Here is a 19,147-nt window from a genome sequence, read left to right on the forward strand (position 1 = left end):
GCTGTGGTTTTTCCAGTGGTCGTGTATGGATGTGAGAGTTGGACTATAAAGAAAGCTGAGCACCGAAGAATTGATGCTTTTGACCTGTGGTGTTGGAGAAGACTCTTGAGAGTCCCTTGGACTGCAAGGAGATCCCACCAGTCCATTCTAAAGGAGATCAGTCCTGGGTGTTCATTGGAAGGACTAATGCTGAATCTGAAACTCCCAACATTTTGGCCACCTGATGTGAAGAGCTGACTCATTTGAAAAGACCCTGATTTTGGGAAAGATTGAAGGCAGGAGGAGAAGGGGACGACAGAGGATGAGATGGTTAGATGGCATCACCAACTCAACGGACATGAGTTTGGGTAAACTCTGGGAGTTGGTGATGGACAGGGAGGCATGGCGTACTGCGGTTCACCAGGTCGCCAAGAGTCGAACATGACTGAGCGACTGAACTGAACTGAATATATAAATGGAATCAGACTGTGTGTACTATTTTGTATTGTTTCTTTTACTCAAAATAATGTTTTTGAGAAGCATTCTATCAACAGTTCTTTTTTTTTTTTACTGCCAAGTGTATTCCAACAAATAAATATTCATACACAATTTGTGTATCTGTTCTCTCATTGATAGACATTTGGGTTGGTTGTAGTTTGAGGCTATTTTGACTAACCTGCTTTGAACATTCTGATAAGTATCTTTCCACAGACATACATTTTCACTTATTTTTATTACTCTTTATCTCTTTGAGTTCCTGCATTTTTATCTGTCTTGTGTTCAGTGAAAGAATCATATTATGACATGGAATACTAACCATTTCTTAACAGACATGAGCCAGTTCTTCTTCTATTAACGCTTCCGTCATACCCACCCGCAGGAGCCCCTGCCCATTCTTGGGCCTTTTGTGACTTATAAGATGGAACAGCTTGGCTCTCATCATTCCCCACTCTTGGTTAAAGATTCAGCTTTCTTAGGTCTGCTGAGCCAGTTGCTACTTCGCCACTCTGCTTTCCAGCTTCCAGAGTTTTGAGTTGTCTCCTTTCTTGTTATCTGGCTCATTTTTGTGGTTTTAAGAGAGAAGAAAGTTAAATGTACATTTCAATTACTGTTTACCCCTTTCTTTTTTTTTTTTTTCCTGTCTTTTTCATCTGTCACTTTCCACATCCTGCTTCTCTCCATTTTCTTCTCTCCATCTTGCTTCCCCCTTAGAATTAGAATGATGAAGGTGAAAAAAGTCCTCAGAGAATGTCTGGCTCAGCCCCTCTGCGATGTGGGCGGCAGACCTGAGGCCCAGAGAGAACACCAGTCCATCCACAGCCCACACAGCTACTGCTTTTATCTTTTTCCCTTTAACAACAAAAGAGACTTTTTGCCCTCCTGCCATTCAGTTAGTGAGCCAGGACAGTGTGAAGAAGCAGAGTACTCCCTACTCAAGTGGAAGCCTAGAAGTCAGATCAGCAGAAAGAATGCTGTAGCTGGTCAGGCACATGAGTCTTCTCGACAGACCAAGAGAAGCAGCTCTGGGGAGCTCTGTCTCTTTCTTCTGTGCTCACCCTGCTTCTCCCCTTGCAGCACAGTGCCAAGTGGGGGGTTGCAGTTGGGAGAGTGCCCAGCCATCTTGACAGAAGAAACGACTGAAACAAATATACAGATGGGCCCTTCAGGCCCTTGGCATGTTTTTCTTTATTCCAACTTTTTTCTTTTTTCACTACTATCTTTGAGCCTAAGTCTTGATGTAGAAGATGACAAAGGAACTCTAAGGCCTAGAATGGAAAGCAAGGGAAGTAACTGGTGGTTTAACCACTCTAGGTCCAAGGCCAGGCACACACAAGCACACTCATGCTAATATTGCCATAGCCACACAGCTCAGTACACAGAGTGTGTGAGAGATACCAAGAATATGTAAAGCAGCCAAGAACTGAAAATGAAAGTACATCCATCTGGAAAACTGCTTAGATTTTTTTTAAGTGTAAAGAAGACAAAGTGCAAGTTCTGTGCCTTGGCTGGTCTGGGCTGTTCTCCCAGCAGGCTGCGTTCCCAGAGCCTGTGGTCATGCGTTTGGGCTGGCAGCAGCTGGGCAGAGTCACCCTCTACTCCCTCCCACAGTGTTTCACCAGCTTAGCAGCTGGGAATCCTGTAGAGGCCAGAGCCCAGGGTAGGAAAGACGAAGAGAGCTCTGTTCTCTGACTACTCTGAAACTCTTTAAACTACTTTGATTCTTTGTCTCCTGCAGTTTGTATTTACTTGAACAAGAATGGCAGCACAGGCCCCCACTTAGATAAGAAGAAGGTCCAGCAGCTCCCTGACCATTTTGGGCCAGCCCGAGCCTCCGTGGTGTTGCAGCAGGCTGTGCAGGCTTGCATCGACTGTGCTTATCACCAGAAAACCGTCTTCAGCTTCCTCAAGCAGGGCCACGGTGGTGCGGTTATCTCAGGTAAGCACTCTGGTCTGGTATGGCTTCTAGCCAGAGAGGCAGGCCTTTGCAACTAGTTGATTTCTAGCAAGGCCTCCTGGTTTTTACTTCACACCAGTAGGCTCTGGAATGAAGTTTTCCATTCTTCAGAGTCCTCATTTCAACTCCCAGAGTCCTCGAGGTCTTCTGCATATCGCTGTCGAGTAGAATACCCATGCAGACTTTGCTTAACTCCAGTCTCTAAAGAGACTCCTTCCTGTCTACCTACCTAGCCTCTCTCATACAGAAAATATGCAAGTATGTTGCTTTAAAAATGCTTCAGAAGAAAAAATCCAGAGCGGGCTGTACTGGGGCAACAGGAGAGTTTCTCCAGACTGCCCCAGCCTCCAGTTAGCTTCAGGGAACCACAGAAGTCTTCTCTTGTTCTTTAGACCCCTTAGCTGCCCAGCCCTCAGCCAGCCCCGATACAGAGAAGTTGAATCCTGGGGAGTGGGAAGAATCAGTCTTCTCCTTCCTGCATTGGGAGTTTGGGTCAGTTGCACAATGTGTGGTTTTTTGCTTTGGTTGTTTGTTTTCACTGAGAATAGTCACTTCTGCTGTGTTCTGGTTCTGTTTCAGTTTTCTTGAGTCCAAAAACCCCATCTTTACCCACCAAACCTATGAAGACTTGACCTTGAGCCTTTCGATCTTTATTATGTAGTACTCCATAATCTCCTTCCCCTGCCCTCTAACTAGTCAATAGCCAGCCTCAGGAAACCCAGCTGACATGGAAGACCCCATAAATACCACAAATGAGTTCTTTTAGCAGACATTCATTGAGCCCTGACTCTATGTGAGAGGTTATTGACAGACACTGGCCAGAGGAAGGGAAGAAAAGACGATGACATGCTCAGGCTGTGCCCTGACGGAAAAGGACTAGCTCATAGCTAACCGTGGGAGGTGTTATAATATGTGAGAAATGCATGCAGGGTGGTGTGGGAGCCCGGACACAGAGTAATTAACTGGCTGCCCAGAGGATGGGGACAGGCAGGGAAAGAACTGCTAGAAATGGCTGAAAACTGCATGGGAAATCAAGCCTTTCTTTCCTTGTGAGGCTAAGGCCTCTGCCTGGCTTCTCGTTTGCTTCCATGCTGCAGTCTGCAGGGACCCAGCCATCTTTACCACCTTCCCTTAGTGACTGTCACCCACACCTTCTCTAGGGTTCTTTTTTTTGTCCCCTAGATTGGTTCCTGAGAGTGACCTATCTCCACATTTCCTTGCTGTCCTCAGAGATAGATGCAGAGGCCTTTTGCTCATTAGGGATTCCCTTCTCCAGAATCTTCAGGACCCAGGGATAGAACACTGATCTCCTGCACTGCAGGCAGATTCTTTACAATCTGAGCCACCAGGGAATCCCAGGGACTATATGCATATGTTTTAAATAGAAATAAATAGGGGTTTAAAAAAAAAAAAAAGACATGAATGTTGCCAAAATTCAAGTTGCCCTTATCCAGATGAGATTGTACACCTCAGCCATTGCTGGCAATAGCTGTGTTCTCCTCTGCTGCCCAGCTTCTCTGTTCTTAAGCAGTTCTTAAGGAAATGAACAGATTTCCTTGGTTGGCCTAGCCAACTGATGGAGCAGATAGAATTATGTTCACAGTTGTTTCACAGCCTGAGCAGAATCATTCCAAAGCCCCAGGTGCAACAGACCTGGCCTGACCACTCCCATTATTGCAAACCCTTTGGAGTTGGAGGCAAAAATCAAACCCTCAGGGGAAGGAGAGGAGGGGAGGAAGGAAACCTGGGCACCATTCACCTCTGTGTAACCAGGTAAGCCTGAGGCAAGCAGTGGGCTGGACTCCTCCTATTTAGCTCTGCGCTGTGCTATGAGCTGACGTGCTGGGCCCTGTTTGCTTAACTCCACAGCCGTGTTTGACCGAGAGCAGCACACACTCAACCTGCCGGCAGTCAACAGCATCACCTATGTCCTCCGCTTCCTGGAGAAGCTCTGCCACAACCTTCGCAGTGACAATCTGTTTGGCAACCAGCCCTTTACACAGAGTCACTTGTCACTTACCACCACAGAATACAGCCACAGCCACGACAGGTACCTACCAGGTAGGAGCTGGGTTGGGGTCTGGGTGAAAAAGGGGGGCAGGGCTAGTAGCAGCAGCAAGGGCCCAGGGCCAGCCCTCAGACTTGCTATCCCAGCACCTACTATCCTGAGATTTGGTTTTCTGTCCCTTGCCTTTGCCTCATCTGGCACTTTTTGGTCTCCTCTCATCTTTACTGTCTCTTTAGGATTCTGTTTCCTATCTCTAGGACTTTCCTCTGGATTTTTATCCCTAAAGAAACAGTGGTTCACAGTTTTCTCAGCTCCAAACTGCGTGCAGAACCACTGTGAAGTCACAGGACATCTCCCAGAGTGATCTGGCAGCAAAGTCCTAACACAGAACTCCGTTGCCAGCGGGAGGGTTTAGTCTCAGGCTTCAGATTGAGAATTTGCTCCCTGGTGATTGGCCATCCACTCTTTCCTTTGGCACGTGGCCCTAACTCCTCCAGCAGCGCCAGTCTAGCAAGTCGATTCAAGTTCCTGCTGTTTCTAACTAGACTGGAAAATAACTTTCTTAGTTAACATACCAGACCCACAACGGGGAAGCGGATGCCACGTGGCCGGATCAGTGACTAAGCACTTCCCGAGAGAGGTTTGAGTGAATGGAACCCGGCATCTCTAATCTGGAGCACAGGACACAGCACGACAGGGAGGGAAGGAAGGCTCGGCCTTAAACTAGCGAGGTAGGTCACTGTGGAGAGAGGGAGGAAAGGCCCTTGAAAAGAATCCCGCGGACCTTGTCCTGGCCAGAGGAATAGAGGCAGTGCTATCAGCGCTGGGGCTGTGCTTCCTGTTGATAGGGGAGTGTAACTCCCAAAGGTGCTCCCTTCTGACCCGCGCGAGTCGTGTTCCCACCTTGCCTTCCCTGTTGTCTTTTCATCATTGTCAGAATCACTTCTGATAAATGTGGCACTTTTGGAGAATGTGCTGGGAAAGTGACTGCTCACACAGCACCACCGCCCTCCTCCCACTCTTATCTCCTCTGCATCCAAACAAGAATTACTTATGTGACTTGCATGCCTGGCAAAAAGATACCAGAATTTCGAATGCTCCTTCTAGGGGCCCCACCACCTGGTCCCTACAGACATATCTGTGACCCTCTCGCTGACCCTTCAGAAAGGACTTCTCATCTAACCTTCTCTAGATTGCTTTCTTTTAACCTCAGACTCTGTGTACAGAAAAGGGCATTCTTACTTACAGTTAGGGTATTGCACTGGGAGTCTGGGCTAGGCATGGTGGAGCAGGTGCAGACAAGGCAGGTTGTTAAATATCCCCTGCTGTTGGGATTCGGGAACTCTGAGCTGCACTTCAATAATAAAAGTTAGCCCTACCTGAGATTCTGGAAGAATGGATACACAGGAGAGGGTAGCGTGAATGTTGCTGCTAATCTAAAGAGAGTTCTCAAAGGAATAGAAATTCAGAATTCTTAAATGGAATAACACCACTGAGAATCAAGAGAAACGCACTTGTAGCAGCATGCAGAGGCTGGTAAGGATACACATCATGGACCTGCGGTTGTGACGATAGCTTGGGATTGGGGCATGACCTTTCCTGGGAATTCTGCTCCAGTTTGCATCTCTCTGATTCAACTACCAGATAAGGGGAAGCAGGCTCTAGCCACTCTTCCTTCTTGCCTCACCAACTAAGAAGAGACAAGGAGCAGGGGTATCGCCTTCCCCATCAGCTGCCTTTCCTTCTCTCTTTTTCAGACAGATTCAGCCAGCTCTCTGCTTTCCTATGCTCTCTAACCTCTGTTTCTCATAGTGAGTGCTCTTCAGTTCGGCTACTCTCACCCTAGTTTGTTTGCCTCCTTGAAATGTTTTAACTCTGCCCAGACAAACCAGAGCTTTGCCCAACTTTCTACTGCTTCTGTGCTCCCTCACTTATCTTTTCTGCCTGCCTGACTACCTACCTTCTCTGCCTCACTGACCCTTTGCCCCACCCCGATCATTTATCATTTCTTAACACTTTTCTGATTAGTTATCCAAACCTCTGCTGAAGAGCTTGATCTGCAAAGGGCTTTCTTCTGCTTTGCCCTTTGAAGCTGGTATTTATTAACTTCCACCCTTCTGCCTGGCTGCCCTCTTCTACTAGTTCCACATCTGAAGGTACCACCTCTCTTATCCAGGAACTTACTGGCATCCTTTGTCTTCCCTACAGCCTTGTCTCCATACTACCCTACCCATTAGAAAGAAAGAAAGTAAAGTCGCTCAGTTGTGTCCAACTTTTTGCAACCCCATGGACTGTAGCCTACCAGGCTCCTCCATCCATGGAATTTTCCAGGCAAGAGTACTAGAGTGGGTTGCCATTTCCTTCTCCAGGGGATCTTCCTGACCCAGGGATCGAACCCAGGTCTCCTGCATTGCAGGCAGAAGACGCTTTACCTTCTGAGCCACCAGGGAAGCCCCATTAGGGTCTTGGACTAACTGACAACTTATTTCCAATATAGCAAATAGTCACCAAATGTACATCCCATTAGGCTTGCTTACCTAAGTTGAGATTTAGTTTTTTCCTCCAATGTTTTATTTTGAAAAGTTTCAGGCTTACTGTAAAGTTATACAGTAATACAGTGAGCAGCCATGTACTCTTCATCTAGACTTACCACCTAACTTTTTGCAGTATTTACTTCATCTGTTTCTCTAAGTATATGTGCATGTATTTCTGTCTGTATATTTTTTATTTACTGAACTGTTTGAGTGTTAACTGCAGGTGAGACTTGATCCTTAAACACTTTTTTATATGTATCTCCTAAGAACAAGGAACACCATACTACTATCATTCTTGAGAAGTTTATCATTAATAAAATCTACTCGTTGATATATATATATAATATAGCCCATATACAGATTTCCCCAACTGTCCTAGTAACATCCTTTGTAGCTTTTTCCCGCTTATCCAAGATCCGGTGAAGAGGGATCCACTGCATTTACTTACCCTGTCTCTTTAGTTTTCTTTTGTCTAGAGCAGTTTTCCAGCCCTTTTGTCTACTTTTCATGATCTGACATTGGCATTTCGAAGAATTCAGGCCAGTTGTTCTGGTTCAGATAATCAAAACGTTTGACAAATACTTACGTGTCCTAGATCCTATACTGGACTATGGGGAGACAGACAACAGACTCAACCCCTGCTCTAAAAGAGCTCTCAGATGAGAGAGGGAGATACAGGCAAACCTGTAAGTAGTGAGCGCATGAAACCGGAGCTTCTCTGGCCCAGCCAGGGATGATGAGCAAGGGATCAGCTGAAGAAGTCGAGGAAGGATTCTTCAGGGCAGCGATGTCAGATCAGAGTTCCTTCTTCAGAGTTACGTACATGGCAGGATCGAAGACGAGGCCTATGAAGATTGAGAGAGAGAGTTCTTTCTGGGTCTCCAATAACTGCTGATATTAAACAGGAGATCCTATTACCTTAGCCGGTCCCCATGACTGTTAATCTTCTCTGTAATTGAATCCACCTAGCATTCACCTCTGGGCCTGCTGGTTCCTCTCTGCTGAAGGAAGTGGTCCATTTATCCCAGGACAATAAGTTCCTTGTGCCTGTCTTTCCAGTTACCATCCAGGTCGTCTAAGTTGGTTATAGAGTGGTTCTCCTGCCAGACCACCCCCCACCACCGTCCCCGCCGCGCGCGCACGCACACACGCACGCACGCACGCGCGCACACACACACACTCACTTACTCACTCACTCACTCACTCACTCAGAGCATAAAAGCCAAGTAAGAACTGTGAAATTTCTTCGGATGCCCTTTCATTCCCATACAAGGTTTCCTCATAGAAGTGTCAGAGTTTTAAGGTGACTCAAATGTTCATAAATAGTTGAAACTCAATTCAATTATTCAGTTATTAGTAGCAATTCAATTATTTGGTCAGACAACCAGTCAACCCAGTATTTTTTGACTGGACGATGCCAAGCTCCGATGTCGGCATAGAGGGTTCCATTGTAAACTAGGAGTCAAGGTCATTACACCCCACAGAGTTTACAGCCTGGTAAAGAATACAAACAAATAAGCAAAGGAATTAATTCATGGTGATGAGTGCTTTAATGGAACAGGTTCAAAGTTCAAAAGTTCAGACCAGATGTGTCAGGGAAGACTTTTCGGAAGAAATGATGTATAAGCATGGACCTGAAGGAGCAGGATAATGAGGTAAAGATGCCGCAGATCCAAAGAAGTGGAGGAGGGGAACGCTAAAGAATGCTCCTGCTGACTGAGATGTGAGACTGGGAGGGGCAGGAGGAACCTGACTTGTCTCAGAGAAGCTGAACCTTCCTCTGAATGTGCTGCTGAATACAGAGCAGGAAGAAGAATGTGAGTGGTGAGGCTATAGTGGTGGCAGAGGCCTAGGCAGAAAAGGTCTGATTGACCAGCTTACGGACGCTGTATCTTGAGCCGTGAGGACCCATGAGTATTTAAAGCCATGACTGTGTTATGGGAGGAACATAATCCGATCTGTGCTTTTGAAAGCTCACTCAGGATTCTTACTGTGTGGGAGAATAGACTGGAGTGGAGCAAGAGGTAGGCAGGGAAACCAGTTAGAGGTTTTTGAACTCTGTGAAGCCTCCTAGATTTGGGGATTGTCCTTTCCTTTCATACCAAAATCTAAATACAATTGGATGAACATCCCCATCCCACATAACCCAGGCTGGGATTATATTTTCCTCACAGCAATTTGTACTTCTCACTCAGAATTTCTGCTTCTGAGTCAGAGCTTAATCCATTATCCCCCACCATCCCCTCCCCCGCCCCCTGTCAGTTCCTGGAGCTGATGGTTTGACCCCACCATGTGACCCAGTGCCTCATCCTTCATTTCCCTGAGGAAAAACTAACACAAGGCTGTTACCTGTAACAGACTAATACTGAGGTTTGGGGGTGGAAAGAAGGATGATTACCACAAAGGAAAGGAAGCATTTTTGTTACAGTGTTGATCAGATGTTATAGCAAATATCTGACTGGCCTCTTTCGCCCTAGGCCTCAGCCTGCTGCTGTTTTCAGGGGCCCACTCTCAGTTTGGGGGAACTCTCTGTTTCCTCTGTTCCTTCCATCCCATACCTCCTCCCTTCCAAGCTCTTAGTGGGGCCAATGGCAGATTGGTTCTTTTGAAAGGCAGATAGTAGAATGGGGGTCAGAGTTACAATAAGGCAGATCTCAGCTCAAAAAGGAAGGCATTTTGGTAATGACTCAAAAATGTCCAACAGTAGAACTGATTGTAAAGGGGACTTGAGCAATATATCATCAGCGAGTCAGATGAGCACACACTAGTCTGCTGGGCTAGATATGAATACTGAAGCAACTCTAGAATCATCTGAGAACCTCTGCTTCTGAGATTCAAGGACTCAATGCTCAGAAGCATGCTTTCCCCTTCATGGGAATAAATTGATCTCTTTTTGCACAGATAAGATTATATGAAACTCTGGTCTAAAAAAGCCAAAACCAAAGCTGTCTTGATAGAAGCTGGGATGAAGCCCAGATTCCACCCAGGTGCTGGGTGTACTGCAGGGCTCTGTGGAGCACAGTTGGAAAGCACTGCAGTCTTCTGCCCTGGCATTCCTCTACTGAAGGCAGCCTGGGCCTCATTTGATCAGCCTTAAGCAGACCAGAACCTCCCAGAGCCTTGGGCATGATGCTTCATTTTTCTTCATCTCATTAGGTTAAGATGTAATGACCCTGCCTAGTCCAGGTGCCACCAGTCCAGATTTCCAGACCCCTCAACTCAGAATCCAGATTTCAGTCAGCATGCTTAGCATTACCAAGACTAGAGACACTTAACTGATTTTGCATCAGCATCTGGTGAGCCCCTGGCATTGTCATCATAATCATTCTTCACATCTGTTAGCTCATGTGAAGTCAGTGGTACTAAACCGGTCTTAGCTGAGTAAAAGGAGTACTAGAAAGGTGAGATTATTACCATGCCAATAAATACAGAAAGTAGAGTTCATCTTTTTCTTGAGCTACTACAGAGAACTTCGGTGTACCACTGTAACTCTGAATGAAGAATAAAATACAACTCCTTACTGTTGTAACATCTATCCCATTCTGTTTTCTCAGTTGATGTTCTAAGCATAACAGAGGGTGAGTTTTCCCCATTTTACAGATGAGGAAACTAGTACTCAAAAAAGACAAACGAGTTACCTTGACTCATATACATAGTGAAAGTCAGGAGCCGAGAGATGGAACCCAGGCATCCTATTTCTTAGATTGGACTTCTGTGCTTGTCTCAAAGTGGGACATTGCTATAAGCATCTCTCCTGAAAAATAGGAATCTGAAACCTCACCTGCAGAAATGGGGTAGGATATGGTTTAGGTATCCTGGAAGCTCAGAGACTTCTCTCTTCAGGACCATTTCTAGGAAAGGGCTTCATCGGTTAAATTTCCAAATTTCATATGGTTGAATAGCTGTCTCAGGCCAGATTTGACTGTTATCCCATAGTTTACCAAGCAATTTTAGATGAGAAATAGAAAGTAGTCCTGAAATCCTAAGCCATCTCGCCAAAGAGGTCTTAGTCTGTGCCCCAGCGATTTTTTTGAATTAAGTGTTCATCAGAGGCCCAAATGAATTCCAAGCATTATCTTAATACTCAGTCTTTAAGAAAAGCCACCAAGGACAGTGTAATGTGGTTCAGCACCCAAGACATCTCCCATAAACAGAGAATGCGGTGGCCAGATCTGACTTGATATGGGCAGAACCCAACTGCGAGAGGGAGTCTATTTCCAGCTTTGTAGTGCAGTGATTAGGGTATGCTGCCTGGGGTTGGGCCGTGACCAGGGTGTAGAAATGTCAGGGTGAGGTCCCCTTTACAAAGGCTTTCATAGCCATTCTCTTGTGACGTTCACAAACCCTTTGGAAGAAAGGGGGCTCCCATGTTATAGGTGAGGAGACTGAGGTTCTGAGGAAAGCACCTTGCCTGCTGAGTAGCAGAGTCAAGTTCTGACCCAAATTCTGGGCTCTGTGCTCATGTTCTCACTACAATACAACCACAGCTTCGTTGGACTATTTCCATAAAATGAGGCAAATGTGAAAGAAGGGAGGGAACTTAAGAGCAGGTCCTTTGCAGACAAGCCTTGAGCCAGGCATCAGGAAGCATTTCTGAGATGTCCTGCTGTCTGAGAAGGTCCACTTCTAAAGTGCCTCCATGTAAGCAAATGTATCTCTTCTTCAGTACTTTATCCCCTGCTCTAGCATCTTGTGTGTTAGGACAGACTCTTCTCAGAATAGCTTTCTTCTTTGCTTTTTTTTTTCAAGGTTCTTTCTATCAGAAAGAGCCTAACACATCCAGACCAGAAGAAAACTCAGAGACCATCTAGTCTAAAGGGAAGAGTCTAAGGAGATCCAAGTGCAGAGGGTGGTGCTGGGCTGACTAAGGCCACCTAGTGAGAGCCAGAGCCAGGGCTGGTGCACAGGCCTCCTGCGGCCCAGCCCAGAGCTTTCTGTTCTGCTGCCTCCTACTCCACCCAAATAGGCTCTTGAGAGCCAGCACCCTGACAGTTCTTCCAGACTAGTCCCTGTTCTAACTCTGGTTTTACTGTTTTCCAGGTGAGACCTTTGCCCTGGGAAATAGTCTGGCCCGGTCTTTGGAGCCACACTCAGACTCAATGGACTCTACCTTGAATCCCACCAATCTTGTCAGCACTTCCCAAAACCTTCGAAATCCAGGGTACCGGCCTCTGCTTCCATCCTGTGGTCTCCCGCTGAGCACTGCCTCAGCTGTGCGCAGGCTCTGCTCCAGGGGTAAGCTTTTCAGAGTTTTGGCTCTCCTGCCCTCTCTCATTCTTTTCTTCTTTCCTTCCTGAACTTGGGAAGCCAGAAAGGACTTAACTCTGTTGCACCGCCCCACCCCGCCCCACATAGAGAGGTCAGACTGGGGCCTGGCCCCATTACGCCTGACTAGGCACCTGGAGAGCAGCTGAAGCTCTGGGATTAGCTTGAGAACAGCAGGAACCAAACGCCAGCAACTCAGAGCCAAAGGGATGGGGAAGGAGTCCTTCATTCACTCATGAGCCATTTATGTGAACACCATCTGTGTTTGTCAGGGGGACACAAAAATCAATCGTTTCTTGTCCTTAAGGAGTTCAAAGTCTTGTAGGAGAGACAAACACTTAAATAGATAATAGTAAAATAACATCCAGAGTGTGGCTGCAGAGATGAGTTGTATGAAAACTGAAAGAAGGAACACCTCACTCAAGCTTGTTATCCAGGGTAAGCTTCCTTGAGAAAGTGTCTGAGGTTTTAAAGTTGACTGTGTGAATATATCGGGGGTTGTGGTAGGTAGGGGAGAGCTTTCCAGGGAAGAGCGTGCAGCATGGGCAAGGGCAAAGGGATGAGAACTAACACAGATTGTACCCGCAAGTATATGTAGTTTGGTATTACTGAAAAACAAAGGGTAATTCTGGGGTTTCAAAGAGAAAATGCTGGAAGGGTCAGTGGTTGTACCATAGAGGACCTTAAATGCCGTGTTAAAGAGTTTGGGGTTGATCTTGTAACTAGTGGGAAGCTCTGAAGACTTTTATTAGAGGCAAGACCTAAATAGGTTTGTGTTTCAAATAGGTCATTGACTACTGTGTTGAGGATGGATTTGAGGAAGGACAAGACTAGAGAGACCACTTAGGAGGTTACTAGAATGGGCCACACCCAAAGTGATAAAGGCCTAGATTAGGGCAGTGGTAGGTTTGTAGAAGAGAGAATAGATGTGAAAACTCTTCATGAGGTAAATATAGTCATATTTAAGGGTTGGGAGGAAGGAGTGGGAATGTTGCCCAGGTTTCTAGAAGGGGTGATTGAATAGATGGTGCCGTTCTCTGGTGAGAGAGGGAACCAACCATGGAAGAGAAGGGGAGGGAGCCCATGGGTCTGTCTAGGTGATACCCAGCAGGCAGTGGCTGTGCAGGTCTGATTAGGGAAGAGGACTGAGCTGAAGTTACACACTTAGGAGTTAGCAGATAGAAGTTGAAGCTGGAGAGTAAAATGACACCCACTTCCCAGAATTTTGTGTAGAATGAAAAGAACAGTTGACCAAAGAAAGAGTTCTATGGACCAACAAAGTTCAGGAGGGAGCAGGAAGAGGATCCTGCCAGGGGACAGAGGAGCAGTCAGATGTGAGGAAAAGCAGAAGAATTTGAACTGTGGTGGCCAGGGGTACAGAGATTAAGAGTCTAACCCAAAAAGGTTCAGTAGAATAAGGACTGAGAAATACCTACTGGAAATGGTGATTAGAAGGGAATTGCTGATCTTAGTAAGTACGAGCAGCTTCAGTGGTGCTGGAGGCTGGTGAGGGAGGTTTGCTGTGGGTAGGCATATCAAGGAGAGTTTGATGAGGAAAAGAAGGAGGTGACGAAGGTCCTCTAGGGTGGGTGCATGCTGGGCATGTTTGTCAGCAGACAGCCTGAGCCTTTCATGAAGAAGAAATTAAGAATATAGGAAAGAAGAATATAGAAATGAAGGCCTTGGAGGTGCTGGGAAGGATTAAGGGTCAGTCTTATGACAGAAGAAGGCAAACCTTTCTCTCTGAGACTGGAAGAAGACTGTGGCCAAGAGTGAATGGAGAGAGGGCTGAGCAAGGAGGGGCTCAGGAGTGCTGGGAGATGGGATGAGCCATAAAGAATACAAGAGAAATAGGTCAAGGAAGAGGGCATAGTTTGCAGAAACACCAAAGGTCCTGCGTTGTTTGGACTTGGAGACCAGTTTGCAAGGGCTACAGTTTTCTTCTGTGGTTCTTAGAAACCTAGATGTGGGTGAGAAAAGACAGTTTGAGAGTTAAGATTTTTCATTGAGCTAACAGGACAAGAAGGGGTGGGGAGCATGTAATCAGTGGAGCTGGAGGAGGAGTGGTTTAGATCATCAACACTGTCTCTGGACAGGGGGCATAGAAGCAGGGCTGAGAGGTGGCTGAAGGATGGGAAGACTGTAAGTCTGATGTGTTAAACGTCTTTGTGATATAATGGTCATAATGGACGTACATCCCAAGAGAGTTGGAAAGGTGAGAGGTTGGGGTCAGAGAGGTGGGTGTTTAAAATTCTGAAGTGGATTTGTTCCAAGTGATCCAAGAACTAGACAGTGATGTTGGTACTGGGTATTTGAAGTAGAATAGCAATGAAAATCACTGAAAGCAAGGCAGTTGGATGGATTTCCTCTGAGGATTATGGCAGCAATTAGGATGGAACCGGAAGTTAGTGAGTTAAATCCCCAAAAGTCTTCACTTAACAAAGAGCAGAAACCCAGAGATTTGGAAATGTATGTGATCAGGAAGAGCAGATGCTCAGTACATGTTTGGCCTCTGAAGAACACTAGCTTCTGTTGGAAGATGGTCTAAAAGCAGCAATGGGGAGACAGGAGAAAGCCATCTCCACACCCACTGTGGCCTCCCCCAGCCCAGGGACAGACTAGGTGTGGAAGAATAAGAAGAGTCCCTTAGCAAGGCCTGCAGGAGCAGAGGGCATTCTAAGGAAGGCTGAGACAGAGGAGCCCAGGATACTGCTTCCCAACCCCAACCCCAACAAGGCCCCAGATGGAGCCATGTAGGAAGGAGCTCTGAGGTAGAGTCCCTGCCTTGAGACTTAAGTCACCTCAGCCTCAAGACAGACTTCATCTGGTGGGGGAGACAGAAAAATATACATGGAACTATTACATATGATCATTCATTCATTTAGCAGACATATTTGATCGTCATCTCTGGCAGAGCAGGCACTCTTGTGTGCTGTGAAAGGCAAACTCTCTCCTCCTGTGTGTCTGCCTACGCTCAGCGCTGTTTAGCACTGCTTCACTTCCCTTGCCAGAAGTACGGGTCTCCACACACCAAGCAAGTCCACCATTCCAGCTGGGCGTCCCGCAGTTTAACCCTGTTCTGACACTTAACTCCCTGGAGGAAGTGTCAGGGTCCACAGAATGAGGGTGGGGGAAAGGGGAAGATGAAGCAGAAAGGGCCAGATGATGGGGTGCCTTCTAGGCCATGGTAAGGGGCTCAACCTTACCTTATTTCAGGTATGCATTTTGAAGCTGTTGTATTGATTGACATGATCCAATTACTTTTTAAAAGTTGTTTTGACTGCTTTATGGAGAAGAGATTATTAGAGTGATGTGATGGGGGAAAGTGTATAGAGATTGAGCTGTAACCAAGAGATACGTGAAATGCTTTTATGAGACCAATTTTCTCAGGATGAGACCTGGAAAAGTTTCATAAAGGAGCTGATCCTTGAAGCCAGCTCTTGTTTAGTTAAGTTAGAGTCTGCCAGAAGGAAAGGAGAAACTGAAGGGCGAGAAGGGGGCACATTCCAGGCAGAGGGGATGAAGCCTGCCAGAGAGCCGTGCAGGTGATGACCGTACAGAGAGCTCAGATCCCAGTGGGGCAATGGCCAAGACTGAAATAAAAGCTCTAAGCAGGGCACTAAATTAACATTGAGATTCCTGGCAGCGAAGGCAAAGCTGTATTCTACCTCCAAGTATTTGGCTATAATGAAGTCAACTATTCTCCAGGCCTTGGAAGAGACACAGGTTATTATTATCTGCCACTTTTTTTCCTCCCTGGGCCCCAAGGTCTAGCTCTAATCTTACCCAGCTCCCGAGGTATCTCTAGAAATGGGCCCCAGAGCCAAAGCAAAAGCAGCCTCACCTACCAGCCCCTCCCCACACTCCAACCCAGATAATCCTTTCACCTCATCACTACCCTTGACTCAGATCCAGGCTCAGTCACAACCTCAGTGTAAAATTCCTTCTGACCATTTCCAGAATCAGACCTATGCTTAAGATTTGAATGAAGAAGGGTCTCAGGGCCTCAGTCCCTTTGTGGAGAAACCCTGCTCGCCCTCAGTCACCTCTGGTTCCTCTGCTCTGGCCCTGCTCTAAGCCCCAGTGGTCACACAGGGCCCCTGGGACAGGCTGTGGAGAGTGCAGGTGAGTTACAGCCAGTCCCCGCCCCTTACGGCAGGTGTCCTTCTGTCCTGCAGGGTCGGACCGCCGGGATGCCTCTCGACTGAGTGGCCGGGACCCCTCCTCGTGGACGGTTGAGGATGTGATGCAGTTTGTCCGGGAAGCTGATCCCCAGTTTGGACCCCATGCTGACCTCTTTCGCAAACACGTAGGTGCCCCTGCCTGACTTCTCCTGTATCCGCTGGGTGTCTTGCTTCTGCAGTTTATAGACTCTTAAAGGGCACAAGCTATATATTTGTTCCAAGTCCCTTGAAACTGAGCACAGATGATACCATACAAACTTAGTGACAGGGTCTTGGGTCCCAAATGGCCTTCACTGGGCACTGAATGCTCCTTTAGCATTGGCCCTGATTCAGCCACACTCCTACTGGATCCCAGGACAGGACTCTCCTCTTCTAGGAGCACTTGTTCTCCTCTCTACCTGCTGTGGTCTAAGGCCAAGGCCAGGTTAAAGAGTCCCTTGTCGTGTGGCTCCCATTCTCCAACCTCATCAGAACCCCATTCTCTACTTCATCTGCTGTGAGCCCCAGCATCTTGTCAAGTAACCATTTGGCCCTGTGGCCAGGGACTGCCGAGGACCCCCCTGCAATGACCGAACGCCTGATCCGGGGCTCAAACCTGGTTCCCAGTAGGCCCTGCTGCTTGGTGCTGTCTGCACTCTGGGTACTCAGAACAGCTCCACTGCTATCACGGGTCACCTGCTTCTTCATACCAGGTGGGCTGGAGTGCTCTTAGATCAGTCCTGTGGGTCTCACAGCTGCTCAGAGTGCTTGCTTTGTGTGTGGCTCATGAGGAGGGCTCCCTGCTGCCCAGGAAGGAAGGTGACCCTCCAGACAGCCCTTGCAGGTCAATACAGAAATAGTCTGTGATGAGTGGCAAGGACACTGACTGGGGAGGCTTCCTGGGAAGAGCTGGGATTGAGCTTGATCTCAGAGGTTTGGGAGGGCAGCAGAGAAAGGAGATTCCTGCAAATATGCGTGAAGAGCTTAACCTGGGGGGTTCAGTGGTGACGCTGGAGAGGGGTGGTTAGAGACAGAAGCTGGGCGGAACAGGTAGGCTTCGGTGTCACAGCAGGTTCACAGGGCTCCATGTGGCTGGCACCTCCCCAGAGGGTCTTTGGTGAGAACCTGGGTGGTCAGACCACCCCGGCCTCTGATGGCGTCCCCCTCCTCCCCCCAGGAGATCGATGGCAAGGCCCTGCTCCTGCTGCGCAGCGACACGATGATGAAGTACATGGGTCTGAAGCTGGGGCCTGCCCTCAAGCTCTGCTACCACATTGACCGGCTGAAGCAGGGCAAGTTCTGAGCAGGGCAGTGAAGCCTGGACAGCCGAGGGGTCCAGCAGAGGGGGCTCTTCTCCCAGGAAGGAGGGCCATCAGACACCTCAGCGGGGTCCGAGGCACCTCCGGACTCCAGGAGGCTGTGTGGAGCCACCACCACTGCCCCCTCCTGCCATGAGATGTCCTTCCATGAAGGACTGTGGAGCAGGGTGCAGCCCAGGCACTGCTCTTCCCCTCAGCCCCGTCTTGGCTCTGAGGTCCCGTGTATTTATTTCACAAGCCTGGGTGGCCTGCCTCCAGGAGTTTAGACTGAACACCTTCCAGGTGATGGAGGAAGGAGCTGACCTGTGAGGTCTCAAAAGATGAGGCCCTGAAGCGACACTCGCGCCCGGTTCCCTCACCAGCTGCTGGGCGTGGCTCCCATAGCTCCTGCCTTCTCCTCACGAGATCCACAGATCCCAAACTCATGGTGCAGACCTCTACCTTTTTTAAAAAAAGATCTTTTCTTATTATTAATTTATTGTTTCTGGCACTTGGGCAAGCCCTCCAGTTCATATCCCTCTTGCTCCAGACACTGGTTTCAGGAGGAGGGCAACCACACTGCCCTGGCCCCACACAGGCCCTCTCCGGAGAGCTGTGGCCCCTTCTCAGAGGACATTACCCAGGCACTTTCTCCTTGGCATGGACAGACCTACCAAGCCTTGACCACGTCATTCAGCACAGGGAGGAGAGGGTCCCTGTCATCTCCCCTCTCTCCCTCCGCTGGGCCCTCTGCAGCCCCGGCCTCATCTGTGGGAACAGGAGTTCCTGCCCTGCACTGCCCCGCCACAGCTCCTTGCCCTGGCCAGAATTGCTGCCAAAGAAGGTTGGGCCCAATGTTTTAAGCCAAGAAGGCCCTAAGATGGATGGGAGAGGATGGTCTCTAGGCTGGAGTCTGGTTGCACCCACTCCACTGTCCACAGGCTTCTTTTGTAAGCAAATCAGCAGTTCACCTGCCCCTGCTGCCATCTGGACTTATTTTATGTCAATTTGTTTATAAATAAAAAACAATATAGATGCCAGTGTCTTTGCAATCAGTCAGCAGACAAATCAGTATGCCTCTGAAGGGCAGGTCATTCCCCTTGCCTTTGTCGTAGCTCCTCGTTTTTATTTATGAGGAAACTTGGACAGGATGCTCCCTGAGTTCTTGTGACTCCAGCAGTCCCTAAAGAACAGGCTGTCTGCCAGAGGCCCGCTGGGGCCCAGCCTTGCGTAGCCCCTGGGGAGCCAGTGTGCAGTCCATGGTCTGCCCTCAAAGGGCTTTGCCCTGGTGCAGCAGACAGCAGCGAGCACGGCAGCCCTAGGAAGCCCGAGCAGAAGGCACAGCGTTAGGGCCAGCAGCTGCAGCTACCCTCCGTGGCAGGGGTGAGGAGATGCAGGCTAGCCTGGCCTGCAGGGTGCCCCTTGTGCCATCCAGGGGCCGGGAA

General features: G+C 48.1%; 1 protein-coding gene across 9 annotated transcripts in view; it reads left to right on the plus strand.

Annotated features, from left to right (window-relative positions):
• Positions 1–18,740, plus strand: part of SCMH1 (Scm polycomb group protein homolog 1) — a 222,032-nt gene extending 203,292 nt beyond the window's left edge. For 8 of the 9 annotated variants that reach the window (XM_040231521.1, XM_040231527.1, XM_040231522.1 and 5 more), the window contains 5 exons: positions 2,216–2,416; positions 4,304–4,495; positions 12,017–12,211; positions 16,420–16,550; positions 17,582–18,740. In XM_040231521.1, coding sequence (XP_040087455.1) covers positions 2,216–2,416; positions 4,304–4,495; positions 12,017–12,211; positions 16,420–16,550; positions 17,582–17,707 — 845 coding nt within the window. In that variant the 3' untranslated portion in view covers positions 17,708–18,740. Of the gene's footprint in view, positions 1–2,215; positions 2,417–4,303; positions 4,496–12,016; positions 12,212–16,419; positions 16,551–17,581 lie in introns of those variants that run through there. The other variant, XM_040231529.1, reaches the window with a different exon arrangement.
• Positions 18,741–19,147: the final 407 nt, after the last annotated feature.

This window comes from Oryx dammah, unplaced genomic scaffold, assembly GCF_014754425.2.
Source record: "Oryx dammah isolate SB20612 unplaced genomic scaffold, SCBI_Odam_1.1 HiC_scaffold_28, whole genome shotgun sequence".
NCBI lineage: Eukaryota > Metazoa > Chordata > Mammalia > Artiodactyla > Bovidae > Oryx > Oryx dammah.